The 27397-nt window shown below is 35.7% G+C and overlaps 1 protein-coding gene across 3 annotated transcripts in view; it reads right to left on the minus strand.

Annotated features, from left to right (window-relative positions):
• The window catches only part of FANCL (FA complementation group L), a 94010-nt gene that overhangs the window by 58431 nt on the left and 8182 nt on the right, over positions 1–27397 (minus strand). Inside the window, exons 2-5 of one of the 3 annotated variants that reach the window (XM_039253753.1) lie at positions 17791–17849; positions 15400–15460; positions 12325–12381; positions 7175–7275 (exon numbers count right to left, since the gene is read on the minus strand). In XM_039253753.1, the coding sequence (XP_039109684.1) occupies positions 7175–7275; positions 12325–12381; positions 15400–15460; positions 17791–17849 (278 nt within the window). The remainder of the gene's footprint in view (positions 1–7174; positions 7276–12324; positions 12382–15399; positions 15461–17790; positions 17850–27397) is intronic. The other 2 variants (XM_039253752.1, XM_039253754.1) reach the window with 2 other exon arrangements.

The raw sequence follows: 27397 nt of genomic DNA on the forward strand, positions 1-27397 counted from the left end.
GACCTAATTTAAGAATTAAATCACAAAAATAATATCCATAGAGTTTCTTACTCCAGCAAGTGTTGAATAAATACTGACAAAATCTTCTTTGGCTTCTGACAATCCATGCAAACAACTTCTCTTCTGCTAACGCATTCCTCATTTGTAAAGACTATGAAACAAATGATTCAGAAACAGGAGCTATATTCTAATTCAATCATGCACACTAGTCACTATAATTAAACTTTGATCTTTCACAAATCTAAGCAACAGATTTCAAAACTCTCTCTCAGGATGGGTTAATTTTGCATATGGCCAATTTCATCCATGATGAGACAGTCATACACTGAGGATGAAACTAATAAAAACTATCTCTCCAAGTACTTGAAGGAACTTCAGTAAAGGCTCCGCATCAGAGCTTCCCGCGCCAGCACAACTCCAGGGAGTGTCGTTCACACAGAACGCCTGGCGACTGTTATGCAGCCCGTCTTGGCTACATATACTCATTTTATATATAAAGTTCGGCATAAAAATATGTATCTTGAAATTTATTCTGAGAATTAACTAAGAATTATGTAAAATGGCGAGCAGAAAGTAGCATATGACAGAAACTTTGAAAGGGGAAGTTCCTGTATATAATAATCTTAGTTTAAGAAGGAGACAAGTATTCATGTTGTGAGCAGTACTATCGTAGAGGTATTCATAACGTTCCTTTTGGCTTTCTCTGTTATCCAAGATAGATATCTATTTCTTTTTCTCCCACATCAGAACAATGTATATAATGCAAAGTACAAGTAAATACTTCCTATTTGTCCCTAAAAAATATTTATTCCATAAAATATTTTAATACTTGCACTGCTTCTCATATATACCTTTGTTGCTAATGGCTCTCAAGAAATCCTATCATCATATTCTATACTACTTATGACAACTATAATTAAGTACTACTGAGATCATCTACTTAAATTCTGACTCTCCCACTAGATGTTAAGTTCCTTGAGGAATCCTAAGTCTTGCCTAAAGATCTCCACTACATTACATTATAGGCATTCAATAGTTAGGTGGGAAACAGGTCACATCCACTTATAAAAGGGTTTCCCTTCCCAAGACCTTCCTACATTCCTAACTATTCCTTAAACACTTAAGATCTTAACATTTAAGGATCTTGATATAATAAGTCAAAATAATCTCCATCACCTTAAATCCAAAAACATGATCAGGTCCATGGTGTCAATGCCTCAAGACAGATCTTCATGATTTCAGCCAAACTGCTACTCGTTCATCTCAATTCATTACTTATCTTCTGTCTCTCCCCTCCATCGTTATGCTAAATTTTATTTAAAAGTTCTAGCTTTTCTCAAATCCTATTCATGAATGGCACCTTAGGAAATCATGCCTAATCATATGAATAGACATTAACCAGTCCCCAATAAAACCACAACAGTACATTTAAAGTTATAATAGCATCCCTTTCTGACTAAAATGGAGTAGCTTGCCACAAAACTACACTTCCACTGAGAACTACTAGAGCAGCCTGATGCAAGGGGAAAAAATAATTTTGAAGGCATCAAAGAACTGTCAAGGGAACAAGACTTGAAGAACCAACATCCTGAAGTAAAAGAAACAAAGGAGAGATAAGCCAATACTGCAGCCATTTTTCCCTCAGCTCATTTACCAACTCTGGGCACAGGGCAAGAGAAACAGGATCTGGCCAAAGGGCACAGATAGCTCCTATTAAGTGGCAAACAAAAAAATAAAACAACAGAACCAACTAGCAGCATTTCTGGCCATCTCTTACAGTTAGAGAAATAAAAATAACAGACATAAAGGGTCAGAATCTAGTGAATGGTAGGGCCAGAGATCTCTCACAATATGAGGAAAGATTAATTAACATTTCCCACCAGTCAGAAAAAGCCCCAGTGAATATCCCCAGGCTCTCAGTGGGAACTCTTGGAGGGCTACCCCTAAAAGCAAAACAAACAAGAGGTAGATGAAGCATTGTCAAAAGTGGACCCCTGACTCTAACTGGGAGATAAACTAGACTTGTGAAAAGGCACATATAAAAGGTGCCTGGGTGGCTCAGTCAGTTGAGAATCCAACTTGGGCTCAGGTCATGACCTTCTGGTTCATGGGTCTGGGCCCCACCATCGGACTCTGTGCTGACAGCTTAGAGTCTAGAGGCTGGAGCCTGCTTTGGATTCTGTCTCTCTCTCAAAAATAAATAAACTTAAAAAATAAAAACAGACACATAAGAGTTTAGGATATACCAAGGGAGAAATTGCAGTGAACACATCTAGCTCCAGCTTGAAAGTTCTGAAGCCTTATAGCTTAGGAGAGGGGAGGGAGAGGTAAGCACTACAATGAATCTTACAAAGACTATATAACCCAACTGAACCAGTTCAGTCTTTAATAGGATTACAAAAACCTACCCCCACTCTTTCTTACATGAAAAAGTAACCTCTTTGTAAAACAAAATGTCCTCTCGAGAGCGTCTCAACTCTTTTATACACAATTTCTAACACTCAAAAAAAGATTACCAAGCATAGCACTGCAGCCTTAATGAACAAGGGCAAATACTGAAGAACATCCTGCAAGAGTCAGGGAAATAAGATGCATTAACTAAAATGTGCGCAAATTAAGTCCTTTCTTCATTTCTCCCCTTTTACCAGTTTTTTGTTTTTTAAGAAAAAGCAATCATCTTGTGAAGTAGAGACCAAGAGATTTCAGGTTTTACATTTTTGTTGTTGTTATGGAGTATTCAAGTCATTCTTTTGTGAAAATAAAGAAAAATCCCTTTCTCTTTACTGTTAAAAAAAAAAAGTACTACTCCACATGAAAAGATGCCCAACATCACTGATCATCAGGGAAAAATACAAATCAAAACCACAATGAGATACCACCTTACACCTGTCAGAATAACTACAATCAACAACACACAAAACAACAGGTATTAGGGGAGGATATGGAGAAAGGGGAGCCTCTTACATTATTGGTGGGAAGACAAACTAGTGCAGCCACTCTGGAAAGCAGTACAGAGGTTCCTCAAAAAGTTAAAAATAGAACTACCCTACACCCAGCCATTGCACTGCTAGGTATTTACCCAAAAGATACAAAAATACTGATTCAAAGGTAAACATGAACCCCAATGTTTACAGCAGAATTGTCAACAGCCAAATTATGGAAACAGCCTAGGTGTCTTATCGACTGATGAATGGTTCAGGAAGATATGATATATATACAATGGAATATTATTCAGCCATAAAAAGGAATGATATCTTGCTATTTGCAATGACATGGGTGGAGCTAGAGAATATTAGCTAAGTGAAACAGATCAGAGAAAGACCAAATCCATATGATTTCACTTGTGTGCAATTTAAAAAATGAGCAAAAAAATTAATTTAAAAAAAGGCAAATCAAGAAACAGACTCTTTCTTTTTTTTTAATGCTTTATTTCTGAGAGAGGGAGAGAGAAACAGCGTGAGCAGGAGAGGGTCAGAGAGAGAGGGAGACAGAGAATCCAAAATAGGCTCCAGGCTCTGAGCTGGCTGTCAGTACAGAGCCCAACGCGGGGCTCGAACCCACGAACCGCGAGATCATGACCTGAGCTGGAGTTGGACGCTTAACCGACTGAGCCACCCAGGTGCCCCAAACAGACTCTTAACTATAGAGAACAAACTAATAGTTACCAGAGGGGAGGTAGGAGAGATTAAGGAGTCCACTGGTTGTGATGAGCACACCATGGTGTAGGAGAGTGTTGAATCATTATACTGTACACCTGAAACTAATATTACACTGTATGTTAACTGGAATTTAAATAAAACCTTAAGAAAAAAAAAAAGTAGCTAGGTCCTGGTATTTACCAATGTAGATTTAAAAAAAAAAAAAAAGCCACAAAAACCTAGATACAGATGTCTATAGCAGCTTTATTTGTAACGCCAAAACTTGGATGGAACCAAGATGTCCTTTAGTAATGGATAAATAAAACTGGTATATTCAGACAATGGAACTATATTCAGTGGTAAAAACAAATGAACTAACAAGCCATGAAAAGACTAAGAATAAATTTAAACACATATTACTAAGTAAAAGAAGCCAATCTGAAAAGGCTACATACTGTAGGATTCCAACTATAGACATTCTGGAAAATCCAAAACTGTGGAGGCAATAAAAAGACCAGAGGCTGCTAGAGATTAGGGGAGAAGAGAAGGATGGATACTTGGAGCACTGAGGAGTTGTAGAGCTGTGAAACTGTTCTGTAGAATACATTAGTGGCAGATACAGGTCATTTAACATTTGTCCAAATCATAAAATGTATATGATCAAGAGTTAAACCCCAATGTAAAGTATGGTTTTGGGGTGATAACGATGTGTTGATAAAAGCCAATCCATTATCACAAATGTACCACTTTGGTGTGGGGAGGTCACAGGGCAGTCTACACATACATAGGTACAAAATGTCAAAGAAGAATCCCTGTACCTTCCTCTCAATCTTGCTGTGAACCTCAAACTGCTCTAAAAAGGAAGAAGGCAGACAGACAGACAATACAGGAAAAAAAAAAAAAAGTAGTAGGAATGCCAAGATCCAGGACTAACTATATAACTAAAAACTACAAGAAAAATATTAAAAACAAACTCTGATGGATCCAGATTATGGGATTAGTAGAAAGGTATTTTTAAACAACTATGAAAGGAAATAGGGGAAAAGATGGAGAATTTTAATAAAGCACTGAAATCTTGTGTAGTTACACTAATATCTAACCAAGTAGACATTAAGGCAAGAAGTATTGCCAGAAACAAAAAGAAACATTTAATGATAAAAGGGAAAATCCACCGGATGATACAGCAATTATAAATCTGGATACATTCTAAAATTATCTGTAAACGTTATTATAGAACTGCCATATGATTCAGCAATTCCACCTCTGGGTATATATCCAAAGAAAACAAAGTCACTATGTTGAAGAGATATCTGCATCCCCAAGTTCACTGCAGCAATATTTGCCAAAGTCAGGACATGGAAACAACCTAAGTATCCACTGACAGAATGAATGGACAAAGAAAATGTGATACATTTATATACACCAAATATACAATGAAATACTGCACAGCCATAAAAAAGGACATCTTGCTACTGTGACACCATAGATGGACCTATGGGCATTATGCTAAATAAAACAAGTCAGACAGAAGACAGACAGATACTACATGATCTCACTTGTATGTGGAATCTTTAAAAAAAAAAATAATAAAACCATACGGGGCTCAAATATGCTCTGGTAGTTGCCAGAGGCAGAGGTGAAACAAGTGAAGGTGGCAAAAAGACACAAACTTCCAGTTATGTAATGTAAAGCACAGTGACTATAATTCATACCGCATTATATATTTGGAAGTACATTTTTTAAATATTTGATTTCAAGAAATAAAAAAAGAGAGAGTGAACATGAGTAGGGTAGGGGAAGAGAGAGAGGAGAGAGAATCCCAAGAAGCTCCATACTAACAGCATTGGACTCCATCTCATGAACCCTAAGGTCATGACCTGAGGCAAAATGAAGAGTCAGATGCTCAACTGACTGAGCCACCCAGGTGCCTGGAGAGTAAATCCTGATAGCTTTCCTCGCAAGAAAAAAAACTGTGTAAGTATGTGTGATGATGGATGTTATCTAGCCTTATTACTGTGATCATTTCATAATATACACATCAAATCACTACACTGTATATCTGAAACTAGTATTATATGTCAATTAGATCTCAAAAATTTAAAAAAAAATACTAAAAGGAAGTCTTTTTTTTCTTTCAGAAAAAACTTTTAATGTTTATTTATTTATTTTTTAATCAGATAATTGAACTTCTTTATTACTTTATCTGGATTTTTTTAGTTAATTTATTGTAAAGTTGGTTTCCATATAACACTCAGTGCTCATCCCCACAAGTGCCATTAAAAGGAAGTCTTGAGTCAGAAGAAAAAGATTCCAGACAGAAGGACAGAAATGCAGGGAGGGAAGAACTCTGGGAGAAATAACTGTTGCTGGGACAAATACATATATTGACTTTAAATATAATCATAAAAGCTTGCCAATTTGGGGAGCATCTGAATGGCTCAGTCAGTTAAGCATCCGACTCTTGATTTCAGTTCAAGTCATGATCTGACTATTGTGAGTTTGAGCCCAATATTAGGCTCCACACCACTTAGAATTCTCTCTCTCTCTCTCTCTCTCTCTCTCCCCCTCTCCCTCTCCCCCTCCTTCTCTCCCTCTCCCTTTGCCCTGCCCCCGCTCATGCATACTCTCTCTTCCTCAAAAAAAAAAAAAAAAAAAGCTTGCCAGTTTTAAATAGAGAATTAAAATGTATGATGACAATAACACAACATGTAAAGAAGCGAGAAAACACATTAAGGAGTTTTATAAGAAAAGTGGTAAAAGTAACAATGTATATTTTGCTATATGTATGTTGTGAATTCTAAGGCAATTCTAGAAGAATAAGAAAAGAATGTAGGACAACTTAATAGAATAAAAAAATAATAAAATTCTTGATTATTTCAAATACAGGCAGGTGAATGCAGATGGGAGAGGAAAAACAAGAAAACGGGTAAGACAAAGAGAAAACATACAGCAAGAGGTCAGTGAAAATGGCAGTAAATATACTGAGTGATATCAGTGACAACGGCAGTAAGAAGTTCCTAAAAGTCTCTCTTCCATAACAGCCACAAGAACAATGGCCCAAAAAATGTCAGGAAAAAAAAAAGGCAAGTATGATGGATATGTTAATGAGTTTAAAGGAATCCTCCCATAATGTGCATATAAATCAAAATCATCATACTCTACACATGAAAAATATTATAATCTTCTTTGTCAATTATACCTCAATAAAACTATATTTTTCTGTTCAGTAAAAATATGGTAGCATCTTATTTTGTATATAAAAATGTTATTTTTTTCCAAATTATATTTAGTATTTTACCTTGTAGATCAGTTTGTTTAAAATTATATCCCTTTAATTCATAGCCACAATAATGATCAGTTACCCTAATTATAACCACTTTGACTAAAAAATGTATAAACGGCAAAAACGTACATATATTGCAAATATACTGACTGAATTGCATTTTAAAAAAAAAAAAAAAACTTCTGAAACATTTTAAAATAGACATACTTGTCCCAACCAAGAGTTCTTCTGAAACATTTTAAGATAGACATACTTGTCCCAACCAAGAGTTCTTATCTCTTCAATAAGGCTTGAGTAGAACTGGGGAGGAGGTGGTGGTGGACACAACTCCCGTCTCTTCTTTAAAGCAACTTCCTGTGTAAAAGAAAAAACTTGAATCTCGGTTGGAATGCTAGACAGTGAATTGTTAGTACCTAATTACAAAACAATTTCAAAATTTCCTTTGTGGCTAACTCAAGTGTCCATTACTTTCATAGACATTCCAGCTGAATCATTCCCTGTCTCCTATAAAGAAACCTGAAAAAGCTGAGGGACTGCATTGAAGGTTATATGAAAACATCAATTATTATACCATTAAAACATCAAATATTTTTCCTAGACTCTTATGCCTATCAGAGATGAGTTTAAAAAAAACAAAAAACAAAAACAATGCTTCACCATTTTTCTATTACTATGGATACAGTTTTGATACAAAGAAACATGTGCCTTTAAGAAAAGCCTGAATTTTAAGTACAATGTTTAGATGGATATATTTGTATACAGTTACGAATCCCACCCTTACAAACAAAACCTCCTTATTTTTACAGTAAATACTCACCTGCTACTTTCTTTTACTGACTTAACATTCTTTATTACTCCTAGACCAGGTTAAGTGATTTTTTTATCTATCTGGCTAGATCACAGTTCCTTTCCCTGGGAGGCCCACCCATATATCTTCAGGATGGTTTATGTACCTCCTAAGAAAAACTAAGAAAAACTTTTTTTTCAAGCAATACTAGCATCATTAGAATTGCTGGGCCTGAATATTATCAATTACGTCAGGGGTGCAAACCTAGACAAATATCTTAATTGGAAAGTGAAAAATAAATGTATCTGCAAATTACAGATGTACATATGGTCTGGAATACTAAAAGAGATCCACTGCTTTTTTAAGAAGTCAAATACAATAAATAATAAAAACAGATGAGAACAAGTATGAAAATTATGTACCTGTAACCCTAATAAAAGGTGTTAAGTGTTATTCCTTTAAATATATATATAATATATATTAGTATATAGTATATGTATATGTATAATACATACTATATATTAATATCAGTATATGTATAATATATAACATATTAATTATATATATTATTTTTTTTTAAAACAAGGATAGGATACTATTAAATTGAGAGAATACTAGAAAAGATAAATTTTACATAACAGTATTTCAAAATCAGGACTATTAACTGAAATTAACACAGTTCTAAATCTGCTTTCGTATAAAAACAAGCAAAAACAAACAAACAACAACAAAACTTTGAAAGGTCTGTAAAGCCCAAAATGTCAATTCAGATTTAATTAGACAAGGAGTACACAGCTTTTTTAATGAACTAAATACCTAACATATTATCTGTAAGTTGCCTGATGGTCCATAAAAATAAATTTTTACTAAGATTATCCTGTTATTAAAAAAAGTCAGGGGGATGGGCATGGAGGAGGGCACTTTGGGGATGAGCACTGAGTGTTATGTGGAAACTAATTTGACAATAAACTATTTGTAAAAAAAAAAAAAAAAAGTCAGTGTACTTCCTATACATATATATAAAACAGCTTCAGTGTTTCTTTCGACGTTTTAAATCCAGAATTAAATACTGCTCTCCATCCACATGCCTTGAAGGTAAAAATAAGTTTGGATAGTAATAAAAATGTATTCTGGGGGCATCTGGGTGGCTCACTTAATTAAGCGACCAACTTTTGATTCTGGCTCAGGTCATGATCTCCCGGTTCGTGAGTTCAAGCCCCGCATAGGGTTCTAGGCTGAGAGCTTTGAATTCTCTCTCTCCTCTCTCTTTCTCTGCCCCTCCCCCCACTCACACACAGTCTAAGAGATAAATTTAAAAACGTATTTTAACCCTAGGTTTATAATATTTGTAAACTCTACCTTCTACCTTGAATCAGACAAGTGTCTCCAATCCCAGAACCACATCACAATAGGAAAAGGAGCCCAGGCAGAGAAGCAAAGCATTCTTTGTGGAGAAGAGGCAAGACACGTAGTAGAAAGAACACAAGCTTTACGTAGGGTTTAAATTCTAACTTTACCATTTCGTATTGTAAGGCCTTAGCTACTCAGTGACTAAGCCCTAAGAGAGGAATTAAAAAAACCTACCCACATCAGAGTTCTTTTAAAACACAGGTAAATGCTCACTTATTAAATATATACTAAACCACCATATGCCTAGTTATTACTAGGAAACTCTGTGGAGATCTACCAAATTTCCTGAAAAGGTTCAATAACTACTGATTTCATTTGGACACTGGTGATTTTGTTATAGGAGCCCTATTATTGACAACACAGCCCAACAAATAAACTAATGCAATTCTTATTTTCTTAGGTATGCTGTTCATAAATGTGCAACAGTATCACCAACTCTGTCAATTTCTTTAGAAAGCTAAAATACAGTGTGTCATTTTATTTAGCAACGCAGTAACAAATGTACTAAACAGAATACTGTTAATCAGAGATCAAGGTCAATATTTTAAACTAATAAGTTTCAGGGCGCTTGGGTGGGTCAGTTGGTTAAGTGTCCAACTTCGGCTCAGGTCATGATCTCGCGGTTCATGAGTTCAAGTCCCATGTCAGGCTCTGTGCTGACAGCTCAGAGCCTGGAGCCTGCTTCAGATTCTGTATCTCCCTCTCTCTCTGCCTCTCCCCTGCTCATGTTCTCTCTTTCTTTCTCTCTCTCTCTCAAAAATAAACATTAAGTTATTAATGTTTCTTCAAAATTAAATAGAGCTGTTCTTACAACCTAATAAAGTTAGCTTCAGTAATTAAGAGCCAAATAGGACACAGTATATATAGTTTTATCTTGGTTCCTTAGTCCTTTTATTTGTGCCATTTTTAAAAGTATGCTAAAAAGATTAAAAACAACTTTTCAGGCTTTTTTTTGCAATGTCAAGGATGAACCAAATTTGCTTCACATCTTCACCTCATCTTTATCATATTTTGGCTTTTGATGAAATTCCTAATCAATTTTGATAATTCTTATTAGTTAGGGTTTATGAATTTATAAGTCAAACTTTAGAAACTGACTTTAAACTATTTATTTTGATCCCAAACATTTGACCAAAGCCCTACGTCAAAGGCTTGTTAGGAGGATTAAAAAAGGACTCAACAACTAGCAACTAAGCATGTGGCAGCTGCTACTAAGAATAAAAAACTCAAAAAGAACTACAAAAAAATAAACTGCTTTCAGTTGTTAGTAGCAATATATCAGTGCTGTAATTCTGTAAGACAAATGTAAATATAGAAATATAGGAAAAGCAGAAGTAAAACATAAAAAAATAATTGTTAATATGCGAAACCAAGATTGTCAGAGAAAAAGAAATACAAGCATTAATATCAAAGTAAAAATGCTATAATGCCAAATTTGAAGTGGAAATATCAATATGAACTCATGATGAATTATTCTTTCTAAACAGTATTTTTTCCTAGCTTTGTCCACTGAAAAGACCTAGCAGTAATGGCAACGAACATTCCAGTTTCTAGATCTGTGGTGTTCAAACACCATCTCCTACAAAGAAATCATGGTTCTTTGGACAAGTAACTGATTATAGTTCTGCAAGAGGAGGAGTAAATTAAACTGGGGCAACTGGTGTCAAAAAGAAAAGTTTGGGCTGTGTTAAAAGAACTAAGAAGCCAAGATGAAAGAGGATGCACTGACCAAAAATGATAACAATTTAAGCATCAAAAGGTATAGTGACTGCAATGGACTAAAGTCAATATATAAAAACCCATGAGTTCTTAATGATACAAAAAAAAAAAATCATTAGTTCTCTTTGACAGTTGCTAGGCACTAACTCATTACTCTAAAAATTGATTGTTTTCAAAAAGGAAAAGAAACAAGCACTTAACCTATTTCTCCAATAGGAGCTATACCTCAAATTAACCGAATAACTGATGAAGGGAAGTTCTTCTCTACAGACCTACAGATAATAAATGTAGATGACAGAATTTTTAAAATCACCATCTGCAATGATTATTATTGGATGCTAAAGCCACTAGGTGACGACAGGCTAATAAGAAACTTTATATTCAAAAGATCTAAATCTATTGATCAATCTTAACTTTGCAAAAAGAGGAATTATCAGCTTCTATGTGCCTCCCTCATGCAATCTAAGTACACAACACAAAGTATTCTTACCAAAACAAACGAACCCAACTCTGTTGAGACCGAATTACAAAAGGTAGAATATGTTAAAAGAAATCATGAATATCTAAAAAACCAAATCCAGAATGCAAGAAATGTTATAGGACATATAATCTAGGTTATTTAACAAGTAAATGGCATGAAAAAAAAAAGAGTAGGGAAAAGATGAAGTGCTGCTAGAAATTAAGAGACTTAGGAGATATATCAACACATAAAAAGTGTGGACCTTATTCTGATACAGATACAAACACAGAAGCTGTAAGAAATTATCACTACTTTTGTCGGGGTTATAATAGTACATTTAACATTAAAGAAAAAAACCCACTTGGCTGTTAGAATTATCCACCAATATATTCATCGATGGATACAATGTCCAGGATTTAAAAATACTCTAGCCCATTTCTCCTCAAAGAGTAGTGCAAGAGAAATGGCAAGATGTCAGTTAGGTCATGGGCCCATCAGTATTCACTGTACAGTCTTCCCTCTTCTGCTTATGTTGAAAACTTGCATAACCATTTTGTAAATAATACAGTGTCTATAGGATAAACTAAAGACTCAATATTTTATGCATAAGTGATTAACAAAATAATCAACTACTATATATGAATGTATATATGCAATGAAGCCTAACAAGTTCTTCAGAAATCTACAGCTCTATACAAATGTATACATACATTTGTAAGTGTGGTGGTCTCTCCATAGAATTAAGTTCTCTAACAAACTAGGAGTAGATTTTATTTCTTCACCACTTGTCCAAGACTAGTATCAAATGTACCCATTTTATGACATACTCAAATTGGCTCCTGTACACATTTGTTCTTCATGCAATTCAAAAAAGGCATCATCCACATTTACACACACAGTAAAACAAAACATTAAGTGACTGGGAGTTGAGAAGTTTTAAATTCCAATGATGTTAGTTTTTAAAAGAAGTTTTTAAAACATCAAGACTTAAAGAACATGGCAAAAGGATTAGAAAACAAATTCTTACCAAAACCATCTTCAACTCCATCAGAAAGCTCATTAGATCAGGAGAGTGCTGCATTCTCTAGATTAAAACATTTCTCATTAATTTCATTTGTATAATGAATATTCCATACACTGAAATTAAGTACAGGTTCATGTGAATGTGAAAAAAAATATTAAAAATGTATATATATCTTAAAGGTATAAGAATTAAAGTACTGAAAATCATCCCTACTATTTCTACCAATTTCATTTTGAAAGGGTAATTACAGCTCTCAAATCTACTTTGGTGAGATATACTGAATTGTACTTAAAATCCCTTAAAAATCACACACTGTGATTAGTTCCCTCAGCACTGACTACTGGTCAAGTTTAGCAAATCTGCCAAACCACATGATTATTAAAAAATAATAACTTAAAAAATAAAGAAAAAGAAAAGAAAAAGGCAAGAGGTGGTTTAAGAGTGAAAAGAATAAAATATAAAATATAAAATTCAGGCAAATCTATACAATTAAAAAATCTAATTAGAGTGATGAATTAATGATCAATACTATATTTTTTCCCTTGACCTTACACACTACCTACAATTGTTAAGTTTGTTTTTTCACAAGTAACCCATATTAATTCCAAAGCAGTCAATCTTTTTTTTGTTTTTGTTTTTTTTAATGTTTTATTTCTGAGGGGGCGGGGGGAGAGACAGAAAGAGAGAGAGAGAGAGAGCGAGCGAGCGAGCAGGGGAGGGTCAGAGAGAGGGAGACCCAGAATCAGAAACAGGCTCTAGGCTCTGAGCTGGCTGTCAACACAGAGCCCGACGCAGGGCTCGAACCCACGAACCATCAGATCATGCATGACCTGACCTGAAGTCAGACGCTTAACTGACTGACCCACCCAGGCACCCAAAAACAGTCAATTTTTAAACAAGATAAAGCCATTATAATAAAAAGGCAAAAAGGAAATAACTTCTAAAGTTGAATATTTAAGAGTTACAATTCTACTTCCTAGAAATCTTTGATTCTTAACATAACTACAGAATAAAGGAAAGCAAAAAGAATTCTCAAGTGTAACTTTTAGGTGAAACCTTATATCACTTCTCTTCTTGAAATCAAAATATTGTATTTTTTGTTACTTTTTTGTGATACACTGCAGTACCATGATGCAGTTCTGAACAAAGCCCATCTGTGAATTTGTTCACTTCTTTAGACAAGGAAAATAATAATCTAAGATATTTCAACAATGCATGAGACATATGAATCACAACATAGCTTTGAGTGAGCAAGTCTGTAAAATAAATCTTTGACTTTCTCATCTTCTAATACAATATCTGCCCTGCTCTAGCTTACTTGTAATGAGCAATAAATCATATTGAATTTCTGTGAATGACAGCCTAGAGGCTAAACACAGCCCAATACCTGTTTCTATAAATAAAGTTAGACCGAAATGCAGCCACACCCATTCATTTACCTCTGGTCATGGCTGCTTTGGCTCTACAGGTTAAGTAGTCATGACAGATTTCATGGACCACCAAAGCCTGAAAAATTTACTGTCTGGCTCTTTACAGAAAAAAACTGCTGATTCTCCAACCCATACTTACTAAAGTTAAGAATGATACAAGGAAAGAACAGTAGTATTGGAATAAAACAAAGAAAAACGAATTTTTGGATCTATATGACCCACTGGAGGGCAGAAAAGAGATTAACAAGTAATTGGGAATTTTTCTAGAAACCCTCTTGGTGAACTGGTGGAGAAAAACAGTTATAGATATTATACTTAGTCTTTATTAACAATTTTTCCAGGCTATTTAAGTATCTCAATAGATTCATTTCTTAAAATCTAGTATACAATATAAATAGTCACAGTGGATGAGGAGGCGGCAGTGGAAAGAAAACAGAGAAATAATTTAAACATCCCCTTAAAAAACTGCAGTAATTATGCTGCCAGCAATGACAGCCCACATTCTACAAACCAAATAGTTTATCTCCTATATTTCTTTGTGGTTCAGTAATGCTTTATGTGAGAGTGACTGTCATTGTCAGTTATCATAGATAATAACCTGCTTTTAAGATAGAAAAAATATAGGAATAGAGGAAATCAGGAAAAACATACAAATGAATAAAGCATCAAAGGAAATGCAGTTCTACTTACATTTATTTTTCTACAAGAGGCATTTCATTTATTTTTCGTTTCTTTAGTAACAGTGACTTTTTTTTTAAGTTTCTCTAATTTTCAGGTAGAAGAACCTAAATATCAAAAATAACTACACTGGGGCTGAGGGTGAAATAGATGTAGGTAATCCATAATACAAACTTCCAGTTAGGACGATAAGATTAAAAAAAAAAATTTTTTTTTAAAGGGGGATTAATCCTGCCTATACTTCACGTATGCTGTATTTACATCTACACTCACTAAGTACGTATATATGATCCTAAGTGATTTCCACCACATCTTTCCTGTTCCTAATCTAGAACTACAATCCCATTTTTGCCACAGATACTCTATAATTCCTAAATGGGTCCTGGATTTCTTCTCACTACCACTATACAGCCTTAGCAGAAAAAAATCTCTCAAAAAGTGATGGCTATGGATGAGGGTGAATACATTTCAAGACACTAAAGTCTCCAGGATGGAAATCAGTCTTAGAACAGATGCTGTCTAGAGATGTACTAAGGATTCTGAGACAGAAAACATTTTCTATAATGCATGGGTCCTTAAAATATGTAACAGAGATGAAACCCACAAAATCAGCAACTATTAAACCAGTTTATTATAACATTCTGCAAAACAGTCCTCTAAAAAAAGAGTTAGTCATTTCTTGTCCTTGCTTAAAACAAACTTTTTATTTTTTTTTTAACACTTTATTTTATTTCTGAGAGGGAGAGAGAGAGGGAGAGAGAGGGAGAGACAGCATGAGCAGGAGAGGATCAGAGAGAGAGAGGGAGACACAGAATGTGAAGCAGGCTCCAGGCTCTGAGCTAGCTATCAGCACAGAGCCCGATGAGGGGCTCGAACCCACAAACTGTGATACCATGACCTGAGCCGAAGTCGGACGCTTAACCGACTGAGCCACCCAGGCACCCCAAAACAAACTTTTTAAAGGACTTACCTGTTGTACTATTTGATGGTATCCATTAAGTATTGTTTTCAGTTGCCAACTACATAATAATCTAAAATTTTAATGGAACAAAATGGTTTGTTCATTGTTCACAATTAAAAGGAAAAAACTTATTTGTATGCTAGCACAAACAATGCACGTACATAGAAAAGAATGACATAAATATAATTCTGACAAGTTAATAAAATTTTTACCACTGATACTGTTGAAAGTTTTGTCTTCAAACTGTCGGTACTAATTTTATTTCAAAATATAAATAACTGCCATCAGTAAACGACATGCAAACAGTAAATCTTTTTTTTTTCCTAACATATCCAAAGCAAAATGTTCTATTGAACTAGATTCTTCTCCAAGTTAGGTTAAATAAAACCAACAGTTTTGATCATAATGTACAGAACTTGTCATTGAGAAAGCATATATAACAATACAATCTTCAAATTTAAGATTAATGTGAAAGATACTTTTAATTACATAAGTAGTAGTAAGTTAGTGTTCATCTATCCACTGGCTCACCTCAACTGTGCTCTCGATTGCTTAGATAAGTAACTTCTAAGATGCACTCTTCCTTACCTTGAAGTAGGAAGCCCCTCTGAGTTTCCCCAATTACTGCCTTTTCAGACCACCATGACTCTCTCATTCTTGGTCTGCTAACCTGCATCTCCCCTCGATTTCCTCTCTTAATTGCAAAGTAGTTCATTCAACTGCCCACAAGAAAACTTCTCTAAATATACTCTCCATCCCTTGGCACCAAGTTGACCATCAGTTCATTAATTATCACTTTACGGTGATATCTTTATTTCCTCTAGTTTTTTCAACTTAATATATTAACTTGTTCAAGTAAATCTCAACTTAAAACAATAAGATCATTACATCTCTTTCTTGACTGCATACCCTTCTCTAGACACTCCTTTTCTTTAAAATAGACTTGACATTTGAACAACACTGGTTGAACTACACACAGATCATTTCAATAAATATACATACAGTGCTATAAACACATTTCCTCTTAGGATTTTCTTAATACACTCTCTCTAGTCTGCTTTAAGAATACAGTCTATAATACATACAACATACAGTATACAAATGTTAAACAACTTGTTCATGTTATCAATAAGGCTTCTGGTCAACAGTTTTTGGAGAGTCCAAAGTTATATGCAAATTTTTAAGTGTACGAGAGGTTGGTACCCCTAACCCTTGGGTCCTTCAAGGGCCAACTGTACTTTATACAGTTTATGTTTCCTTTCTACTCCCTTAGCCACTCCTAAACCCAATACATACTGTCTTCTGCCACTACGTGAAACCTATTCATATTTTATTTAACCTGATCCCTCTGCAATACTCAGTACTGTGAACCATTTCCTCGTTAACCCTCTACATGGCTTTAGAGATAACTGTCCAGATTTTCTTCTTAACTTCTGTGGTCAATCCTTATTCTTCTTCCAAGTTCCTCCTTATTTACCAGTCCTTTAACTGTTCGCTTTCTCTTTTCACCCCACACTTGGCAGAAACTGAAAAGTATCCATACTCACAGCCCCAAATCCCATGCCTACTGTGACTTCCATGTCTCACACTTGACTTTGATGCCAATACACTAAACATCTCCTCTTGATATTTCACACCTGACAATGTCTTTAAACAATGGCTCTCTTACTTTTCCACTTTAACCTCTTCTCTAGCTTAGTGATGCCAGGAACTTGGAAAGCATCCTTCATTTCTCTTTCCCTCGATCTTCTACTTCTAATAAGTCACAAAATCCTGTCAAGTCTACTAATAATGTCTCTGGATTCTTCACCCACTCTACTCCCAGAGATGTTTAATAACAGAAATGAGATTTTAAATTTTTTTAATGTTTTATTTGTTTCTGAGAAAGAGAGAGAGAGAGCGTGAGTAAGGGAGGGTCAGAGAGAGCAGGAGATACAGAATCTGAAACAGGCTCCAGGCTCAAAGCTAGCTGTGAGCACAGAGCCCGATGCGGGGCTCGAACCCACGAACCATGAGATCATGACATGCGCCGAAGTCGGATGCTTAACCGACTGTGCCACCCAGGCGCCCCCAGAAATGCGATTTTAGACGCTACCTACTTTCCGGTCTCATCTCTCGGTATTCATTGATGCGCTTTCTGTACCAAGCAGTACCTTACACAACTGCTATTTACTACTTAAATGAAAAGAAAAAATTAGAGAATTAATGTGTTACCTTTGAAAAGTATTTCAGCACAAGGGGAACTAACTTATAAGTGTGTGCTAATTAGAAAAAAATCAGGAACATTTCTGGTTGACTAACAAGCACTTTAGGCAAAATAATGGCTAGAATCAGTTTTTACCAGATTAAATGACTGCCCATCCCACCAACACACATGTATATAACAAAACAACATGTCACCTTGCATTCTTCATTTGTAAATCTTCAGGCAACTCTATTCTAAGGTGAAAATCTCGTTCCTGTGGAAAATATTGAAAAGGTTCACTCAAATTTTCATCTTCTGCTTAATGTTAAATAGAAGTTAAACATTTAAAACCAATCACATAGAAAAAGCAAGGTTTTCCTTTATTTTCTAAAAGGTATCAACTTTATCCAATTCTTTACTTTGTTAAAATGAATAAAATACTATATTTGAAGGGAGTAACTTTAAAATGTCAGAAACTCTGTAACTATTAGGAAATCAAAACAAAGACTCTTAAAGAGAATCAACTCAGGTCACAAGAAATAAAGAAACTGTTAACGCAAACAAATTCAAGTATTTCTTAGAAAATAAATCTGTGAAAAAAGAAACTGCTTCAATTGCTTTGACTATGGAAGAAAAAAAATCACAACGTAAAATAAGAACATAGGATACATTACCAGCTTTGTAACGTTTAATTTCCTAATTTTAATAAAATGAAAATATATTTCGTTTCATTATCTGAACAACCAGACATGAGAGAAATATTTTCATAAAACATTTAATTCTCCCACATTCATGCGCCTTTAATAAATAAAATCACTAACATTTATTTTAATTTAAATATTCACTAGCTATACATTTGAATATACCAAATTTTACTCAAGAGTCTTTCTGTTCTCTGAAAGAACTGTCCTCTGAAAAATATATTCAGTTACTTTCTTGCGAAAGTGAATGGGTAAGCAGCTTACACTTTCTATCTTAAATAGGATAATACACATGATCTGAGCAAAGGTAAGCAGAAAAAGACAAACAGAAATATAATCTTTTACTCCAACAATATAAAATGAAAAAGAGTAATAAAATTCTCGAAAAATAATCACCATGAGAATTTTAGTACAGGCTCCCTCAAAGCAGATTCAAAACTAGAGGAACACAATTAAATGTACCCCATAACCTTTACTTTCATGATAATATTACAGTTCTGACTTTCATTACATTTAAATGTCCTTTAAAAAAATGAAACAAAATGTACTACTGACCTTTTCAAAAGGTCAAGTAACAATAATTCACTATTTCATTAAAGCACTAGAAGATATTATGTAGTAACTTTAACCTAACTTTATAGACATCCCACACATAGGTGTAAGAACAATCTGGAATTCAAATTTACATGAAAAATAGTAAAACTACTCCACCGATCTGTTATCTGAAAGAATAAAATTCCAAAGTCCCTTATGTGCAAAACCCAGCCATTTTAAAAGGTCAAATGCCATGTTACATGCCACAATATTTTTCTGATTCAAGAAAATGTTCAAAATTAGCTTTTTTTAGTTAAAGCATATAAAAAATGTTAATTGTTCTCAAGAAGCAGATCTTTATGGCTGCAGAGAACAAAGTACTGACAGTTGCCTAAATCTGAATCTCTCCACACATTCTCCCAAACAGATCAATATTAAGAACAATTAAAACCACAAAAATCCCATGTCTCCAGCAAAATCAGAAGAGAGAGAACATTACTAACTTCAAATTACCAGTAGGAAGAAAAGTAAAAACCACTTTCTAGTGGCTTCCATCTGGGGCTCCCATACCAAGTCCTCTTCAAGAACTAGAGGGTTCAAAAAAAATGCATGGGAGAAAAGAGGAATTGGACTAAGTGTTAAAATAATAATGGGGCGCCTGGGTGGCTCAGTCGGTTAAGCGTCCGACTTTCGCTTGGGTCATGATCTCGCGGTTCGTGGGTTCGAGCCCCGCGTCGGGCTCTGTGCTGACTGCCAGCTCAGAGCCTGGAGCCTGTTTCAGTCTGTGACTCCCTCTCTCTCTGACCCTCCCCTGCTCATGCTGTCTCTCTCTCTCTCTCTCCTAGAAATAAATAAAACATTTAAAAAATAATAATAATAATAATAATAAAGAATTTGGTAGATCAGAGCACTGACTACACCTAAGGGAGCTTAGTATAAACACAAAAGTCAAGAAGCTCACCTTGGAAAACAAATACACGAGTAGATGGTAAAAAGGCAGGTAGAGCCATCCTTTGGAAACTGGATGTTAGGAGGAAAAATTAAGAGTGGGGGAAAAGGAGGAGCTTAAATAACAAAAACACTCAACTCTCCCTCAGTACTACTAAAAAATTATCCATTAAATAATCTGCACTTTGTTTCACCTACAGAAGAAATTATTCTTAAGCTAGGAATTTTATAAAGTATTGGCAACAACCAAATTCAACAAGATATAGTTCTCATCAATGCCAAGCTAGGAGTCAAAACCAGAATAAAAGAAAACATTTCAAGTGTTAACAATCACCTGTGCAAACAAAAACAAACCATGGGCGTAAACAAATTTCAATACTGAATTATATTAAGTATTTGTACCCAGATTCAAAAATTCAAAAGCTAAGAAGAGAAATTGTAAAGCAAATTTTTTTTTAATTCAGAAAAAGAGAAAATGGAATTAGAATGAAAGACTATATTAACAGGTGTTCAAAGAACAGAGCAAAATAAAAATTTCATAAGACACGGGGTGCCTGGACGGCTCAGTTGGTAGACTGCATGACTCTTGATCTCAGGGTTAGAAGTTTAAGCTCCAAGCTGGGGTAGAGATTACTTAAAATAAAACGGTTAAACTGGCTAAGGTTACGTGTACTTTACTACAAAAATAAATAAATAAATTCAAGTTTCTTAAGAGGTAAACAAAAAGCTAGACAATCACCAAATGAGAAAAAAAATTTAAAAACCATTCAAAAAACACAAGTGAAGTGGAAATAGGTAAAGACACTGCAATACACAAAGAATTGGAGACCTTGAAAATAAAATAGCAGAAAAAAATAAATTATTGTCCAACTATATTTTCTGGAAATTCACATATGTAAATTTCACATGTGAGAAATGACTCCTAACGATCCACTCTAAAAGCTACCTTAATATACAGACCTTAACAATAAAAAGTCCACAGCTTCTAAGATCAGACAATATACAGGGAATAGTAAAAGCAGCACATTTCTGGAAGCAAAATTTTTAAAAAGCAACAATATAACTTTTAAGACATTGAAGGAGGATTTCTTCTTCTAGCTATGAGAGAATAACAGTGGTAGGACTTACCTTCTGTGTTAACTAAAAACTGGCCAAACTATATGAAACAATGATATTCAGACATCAAACAGACACCAAAAGACAGTTACCCTTGAAAGAATGGAAACAAATGAGAAAAATCTCTATAGCAGTCCACTCTTATTGTCTGAACAATTTTCAGGCTACACAGGAAGAATGGAGAACTAAATGGACCAACACTGCCCCTGATTTGAAAAAAAGGGATATGTTGGGGAAGGCAAAGGCACGTGTATAATTCACAAGGTACAGTACCAAAGAGGAAAGAAATACATGGATAAGAGAGAAATCTAGAGAATTAACCTAGAAAACTCAGTATAATCAGCCAAGTATGACTGTCATGTATGTGAGAAAACCACCAAAAGCGGAGGACCCATAAGAACAAAAATATGAAAAACAATTTTGGAGCTCAACAAGGTTGGGAATAGTCCTGTTTCTGACCAGCAAGAATGGAAAACCTTATACTATAAAAGTTATCATTAAAAAAAAAAAAATACACTGAAGACTACTGCCCCAGTAGTAGAACCAAATTAATCTAGACTAAAGTCTAGATTGTTTTGGTTCTGCCTAACATAGCTTAGAAGCAAACCATGACAAAATTAAACCGTTTGAGTAATTTAACTACAGCTTAGAACAAATCAAGAATGTTCAAGAGAATAAAATTATCTAGCACACAATAGTTAGAATGCACATGTCTGGCATCTAATCAAACTGTTCCAGGCATGCAGAGAGACAGGAAAAGAAGATTCATAATAAAAAGAAAAATCCAGAGAAATACAAAAATGGCAGATAATAGAACTGCTTAAAAAATTTTCAACAGTTTTAACCACATTGCAGACATCCAAGAAAGTAAAGAAGAGCAGGAGTATGCTAAATAGAACAAATAGGGATGGCGGAGAAGTAGTGGGAGACGTACTTCCCGCGTCTCTCAAACAAAGAAGAGCTAAAGCCAAAGGACTTTGAACCCCAAGAGTCTGGGAGGAAAAGAGTCAAGAGTCTACCAGGAAGAAAACGGGAAAACTGAACAGCCCCCAAAGGTGTGTGACTGCGAACTGGGGGAGATAAAATGGGCCAAGGAAGCAGAGAGGGGAGGGATCTCCTTCTGGGGAGAGACAAAGGGAAAAGAAAGAGTGGGCAGGGAAGCTTAAGTCTGTATCTGGACAAGAGAAAAATCTCAGACCGGAAGGAGAGGGATTTCATCTCTAACTGCAGGGCTTTCTCCTGACTGAGGCCAGCTGCCCTGTTTGCACACCCGGGAAGGAGGGCAGTCACCTACGGTTTGGTGGTAGGTCAGAGGCAGAGTATGCAGGAGGAACTGGTCCCCTCTGCAGAAGTGCTTTAGCACAGCCACGGGGCTGCATATCATTAGGCAGCATCAGTAACATGCACTGAGCAGGAGTTTAAAACCCAGTTAAGCATGAGACACAGACAGCAAAACAAAACAGCCCTCCTCATCTGTGCACGGCACAGTGAGGATGGATCCAAAGGAGTGATTCGGGACACCTGGTCCGTGAAGAAGGGATGGTGAGAGTTGCCATTTTTCTCCCCACAACCACCAAGGCAGGGCTTCAGGGATCAGTCCGCGGGGCCTACAGTGGAGGCAGGACCCGCCAACACCAAACCACGCTGCTGGCGCTGGGCTGGATAGCCCCTTATCTACTGGAGCGGCAGAACTCCAGGGCCAGACGGCCCCCTCCAGACCAGCACCGCAGCACTGCCTGGATTAATTCTAGGTCAATTCTTGTTATTTATATTCTCCGTTTTCTCCTTTTTATCTCTTCCCTCCTCTAGGATGGTTACTCTGGTTACTGGTTTGCTTAAACAGATATATTTAATCCATTCTCTTGATGTACGTTCTATACCTCCTTTTTTCCTTTCTCTCTCTGGAATAATCAGGCCATATAGTTTCTCTGGGTAACTTTACCTCCGTTTCTTTTTCCTCGCCTCTTTCCTTTTTCTCCTTTCTCTCTCTCTCTGGATTAAGCCTTTTAGTCTCTCTGCCTGGTCAATGTTCATTTTCTCTTTTTCCCCCCACCCCTGTCATTTCTCTCTTTGTATATGCTCCTCCATCAGCACCACCTCTACCCTGTTCTTTACTTGCTGGTTTTTCTGGTTTTTTGCTTTTAGGTTGTGTCCGGGTTTTTTGTTTTTGTCTGTTTGCTTGTTTGTGCGTTTGCATGTTTTTGTTTCTGTGTGTGTTTTCCTTTCCAGGGCTACTTCTAGGAACAACCCAAGCCCACCTGGTGGAAGGTCCAAAACATCATGAGTAGGGAAATAAAATAACCAAAGTCACAACAACAGAGAGCAAGTAACCCTCTCCAAAAAACACCTCCTAAACAGCCAGGCCCTGGACACTGTATAAGCCCCATTTAATATAGCAGTATTCACAGGTGCAAAGCACATAACAAGCTTTCAAAACGTAGAAGGGACAGAAAACTAGATAAAATGATGAAACAGAAGAATTCTCTCCTCAAAAAAATTCCAGGAAAAAGTGACAGTTAAAAAATTGATCAAAACAGATACAAGCAATGTAACTGACCAAGAATTTAGAGTAATAGTCATAAAATTCATTGCTGGGCTTGAAAAAAGCATAGAAGACAGCAGAGATTCCATTGCTGCAGAGTTCAAGGATCTTAAAAATAGTCATGATGAATTAAACAATGCTATAAATGAGGTGCAAAATAAAATGGAGGTGGCCACAACACAGACTGAAGAGGCAGAGAGGAGAAGAGGTGAATTAGAAGATAGAACTATGGAAAAAGAGGAAGTCAAGAAAAAGATAAAATGATCCAAGAGATGAAAGGAGAATTAGAGAACAAAGTGATGCAATCAAATGGAACAATATCCGTATCACAGGAATTCCAGAAGACAGAGAGAAAGGGGTTGGAGGGGTACTTGAACAAATCATAGCTGAGAACTTCCCCAACCTGGGGAAGGAAATAGAAATAGACATTGAAATCCAAGATGCACAGAGAATTTCCCTCAGACGTAATTTCAGTCAGTCTTCTGCACAACATATCATAGTGAAACTGGCAAAATACATGGATAAAGAGAGAATTAAGAAAGCAGCTAGGGATAAAAGGGTCCTAACATACAAAGGTAGACACATAAGCATAGTAGCAGACCTATCTACTGAAACTTGGCAAGCCAGAAAGGAACGGCAGGAAATCTTCAATGTGATGAACAGGAAAAATATGCAACCAAGAATCTTTTATACAGCAAGCCTGTCATTCAGAATAGAAGGAGAGATAAACATTTTCCCAAACAAATGGAAACAGAAGGAATTCATCACCACTAAACCAGTCCTACAAGAGATCCTAAGGGGGACTCTGTGAGGGAAATGTTGCAAGGCACACAACGTACCAGAGACATCACTACAAGCATGAAACCTACAGACAACCACTAACTCTAAACCCACATTTTTTCAACAACACTGAATGTAAATGGACTAAATGCTCCAATCAAAAGACATAGGGTATCAGAATGGATTAAAAAAAAAAAAAAAAAAAGACCCATCTATTTGCTGTCTACAAGAGATTCATTGTAGACCCAAGGACACCTTCAGATTGAAAGTGAGGGGATGGACAACTATCTATCATGCCAACAGAAATCAAAAGAAAGCTGGAACAGCCATACTTATATCAGACAGACTAGACTTTAAATTAAAGGCAATAACAAGAGATGAAGAAGGAGATCATACAATAATTAAAAGGTCTATCCATCAGGAAGAGCTAACAAGTATAAATGTCTTTACACCGAATTCAGAAGCACCCCAATATATAAAACAATCGCAAGCATAAGCCATCTTGCTGATAAGAATGTGCCAATTGCAAGGAACTTTAATACACCACGTATAGCAATAGATAGATCAACTAGACAGACAATCACTAAAGAAACAATGGCCCTGAACGACACATTGAACCAGATGGACTTGACAGACATATTTACAACTCTACATCCCAAAGCAGTGGAATGCATTTTCTTCTCAAGTGTACATGGTACATTCTCTAAGATAGATCACGTACTGAGTCACAAAGCAGCTCTCAAAATAAATATAAAAGAATTGAGATCATACCATGCACACTTTCTGGTCACAATGCTATGAAACTTGAAACGTCTATACTACCCAAAGCAATCTACACAACACAATCCCTATCAAAATACCAAAAGCATGTTTCACAGACCCAGAACAAATACTACTAAAACTTATAAGAAAGTGAAAAAGACCCCAAATAGCCAAAGTAATCCTAAAAAAGAAAAACAAAACTGAGGTATTCACAATTCCAGACTTCAAGTTATACTACAATGCTGCAGTAATCAAAACAGTATGGTACTGGCACAAAAACAGATACATAGATCAAGTGAACAACATAGAAAACCCAGAAATAAACCCACAAATATATGGTCAATTAAACTTCAACAAAGACAGCAAGGATATGCAATGGGAAAAAAGATAGTCTCTTCAACAAATGGTGTTGGGAAAGCTGGACAGCTACATGCAAAAGAATGAAACTGGGCCACTTACTTATACCAGACACAAAAATAAATTCAAAATGGATTAAATACCTAAATGTGAGACCTAAAACCATAAAAACCCTAGAAGGGAGTACAAGCAGTAATTTCTCTGACATCAGCCATAACATTTTTTTTTGTTTTGCTTTTTGGTTTTTTTTAATATTTATTTTTGAGAGAGAGCCAAAACGCAAGTAACAGAGAGACACTGACAGAGAGAGACACAAAATCCAAAGCAGGCTCCAGGCTCTGAGCTATCAGCACAGAGCCTGACATGGGGCTCAAACTCACAGACCATGAGAAGTCAGCTGAAGGAATCAGGTCAGGCTCTGACCTGAGCTGAAGTCAGGCACTTCACTAAGCCACCCAGGAGCCCCAGTAACATTTTCCTAGATAGGTCTCCTGAGGCAAGGGAAACAAAAGGAAAACTAAACTATTAGGACTGTATCAAAATAAAGATTCTGCACAGCAAAGGAAACAATCAACAAGACTAAAAGGAAATCTACTGAATGAGAAAAGATATCTGCAAAGGACATATATGATAAAGGGTTAGTATTCAAAATATATAAAGAATTTATACAACACAAAAAACACCCAAGTAATCCATTCAAAAAATGGGCAGAAGATATGAAAAAACATTTCTCCAAGACATACAGATGGCCAACAAACACATAAAATATAAACGCTCAACACCACTGATTATCAGAGAAATACAAATCAAAACGACAATGACCTATCACCTCATACATGTCAGAGTGGCTAAAAAAATCAACAACACAAGAAACAAGAAGTGTTGGTGAGGATGTGGAGAAAAGGAACCCTCCTGCACTGTAAGTGGAAATACAAACTGGTGCAGCCATGGTGGAAGACACTACGGAGGTTCCTCAGAGAGTTAAAAATAGAACTACTCTAAGATTCAGTAACTATACTACTGGATACATACCCAAAAATTACAAACACAAAATTCAAAAAACAAAATTCAAAGGATACATGCACCCCTATGTTCACTGCAGCATTATTTACAGTAGCCAAATTGCGGAAGCAGCTCAAATATCCATTGACAGTCGAATGGATAAAGATGTGGTACATATATACAATGGGATATTGTTCAGCCATAAAAAAAGAAAACAAATCTCATCATTTCCAACAACCTGGATGGAACTAGAGAGTACAATGCAAAGTGAAATAAATCAGAGAAAGACAAATACCAATGATTTCACTCATATGTGTAATTTGAGAAACAAAACAAAGGGGCAAAGAAAAAAGAGACAAACCAAGAAACAGACTCTTCGGGGGAGGTAAGTGAGGCATGGTTGAAATAGGTGACGGGAATTAAGGGTATACTTATAATGAACAGAGAGTAATGTACAAAATTGTTGAAATACTGCATTGTAACCGGAGACTAATATAACACTGTATGTTCTCTATACTGGAACCAAAATTTTAAAACTTAAATAAGGAAGTTAAACTAACCTTCCTTACAGAATAATTCTACCTAAATTATAGAGATACCCTACCTTACAAGAGGGAAAGCAATAACCCCTCACTCCTTAAGGAGTGGCGGGTACTCAAAGAGATTTCCTTCCAAAGAGTACAGTAGAGAAAAGGAGAGAAGAGTTAACTCTGTAGTAGAGAAACCCAAAAAACAGCATTTCAGCCAAGGTCAACATCAATAGTGGTAAGTCAAACTGACAATATGCTCCCTTTATATGTCATGAAAAGGTGCTTAAACTCTACAATACACTTCTCAAAAACCAATAACCCCAATCTGACCATGAGAAAAACATTAGACAAGTTCCAGTACACTAGTATCTTATAATATACTTGACTAGTGCTTCTCAATAAATCAGTTCATAATCATAAAGGAGTCAAAGTTATCAAAAGCCAAGAAAGTCTGAGACACCGTCACAGATAAGAGAAGGCTTAAGAGATACAATAACATGGTATCTTGGATGGAATCCTGGAATAGAAAAAAAGACATTAGGTAAAAACT

This window comes from Hyaena hyaena, unplaced genomic scaffold (genome assembly GCF_003009895.1).
Source record: "Hyaena hyaena isolate Hyena2069 unplaced genomic scaffold, ASM300989v1 scaffold_463, whole genome shotgun sequence".
In the NCBI taxonomy this organism is placed as follows: domain Eukaryota; kingdom Metazoa; phylum Chordata; class Mammalia; order Carnivora; family Hyaenidae; genus Hyaena; species Hyaena hyaena.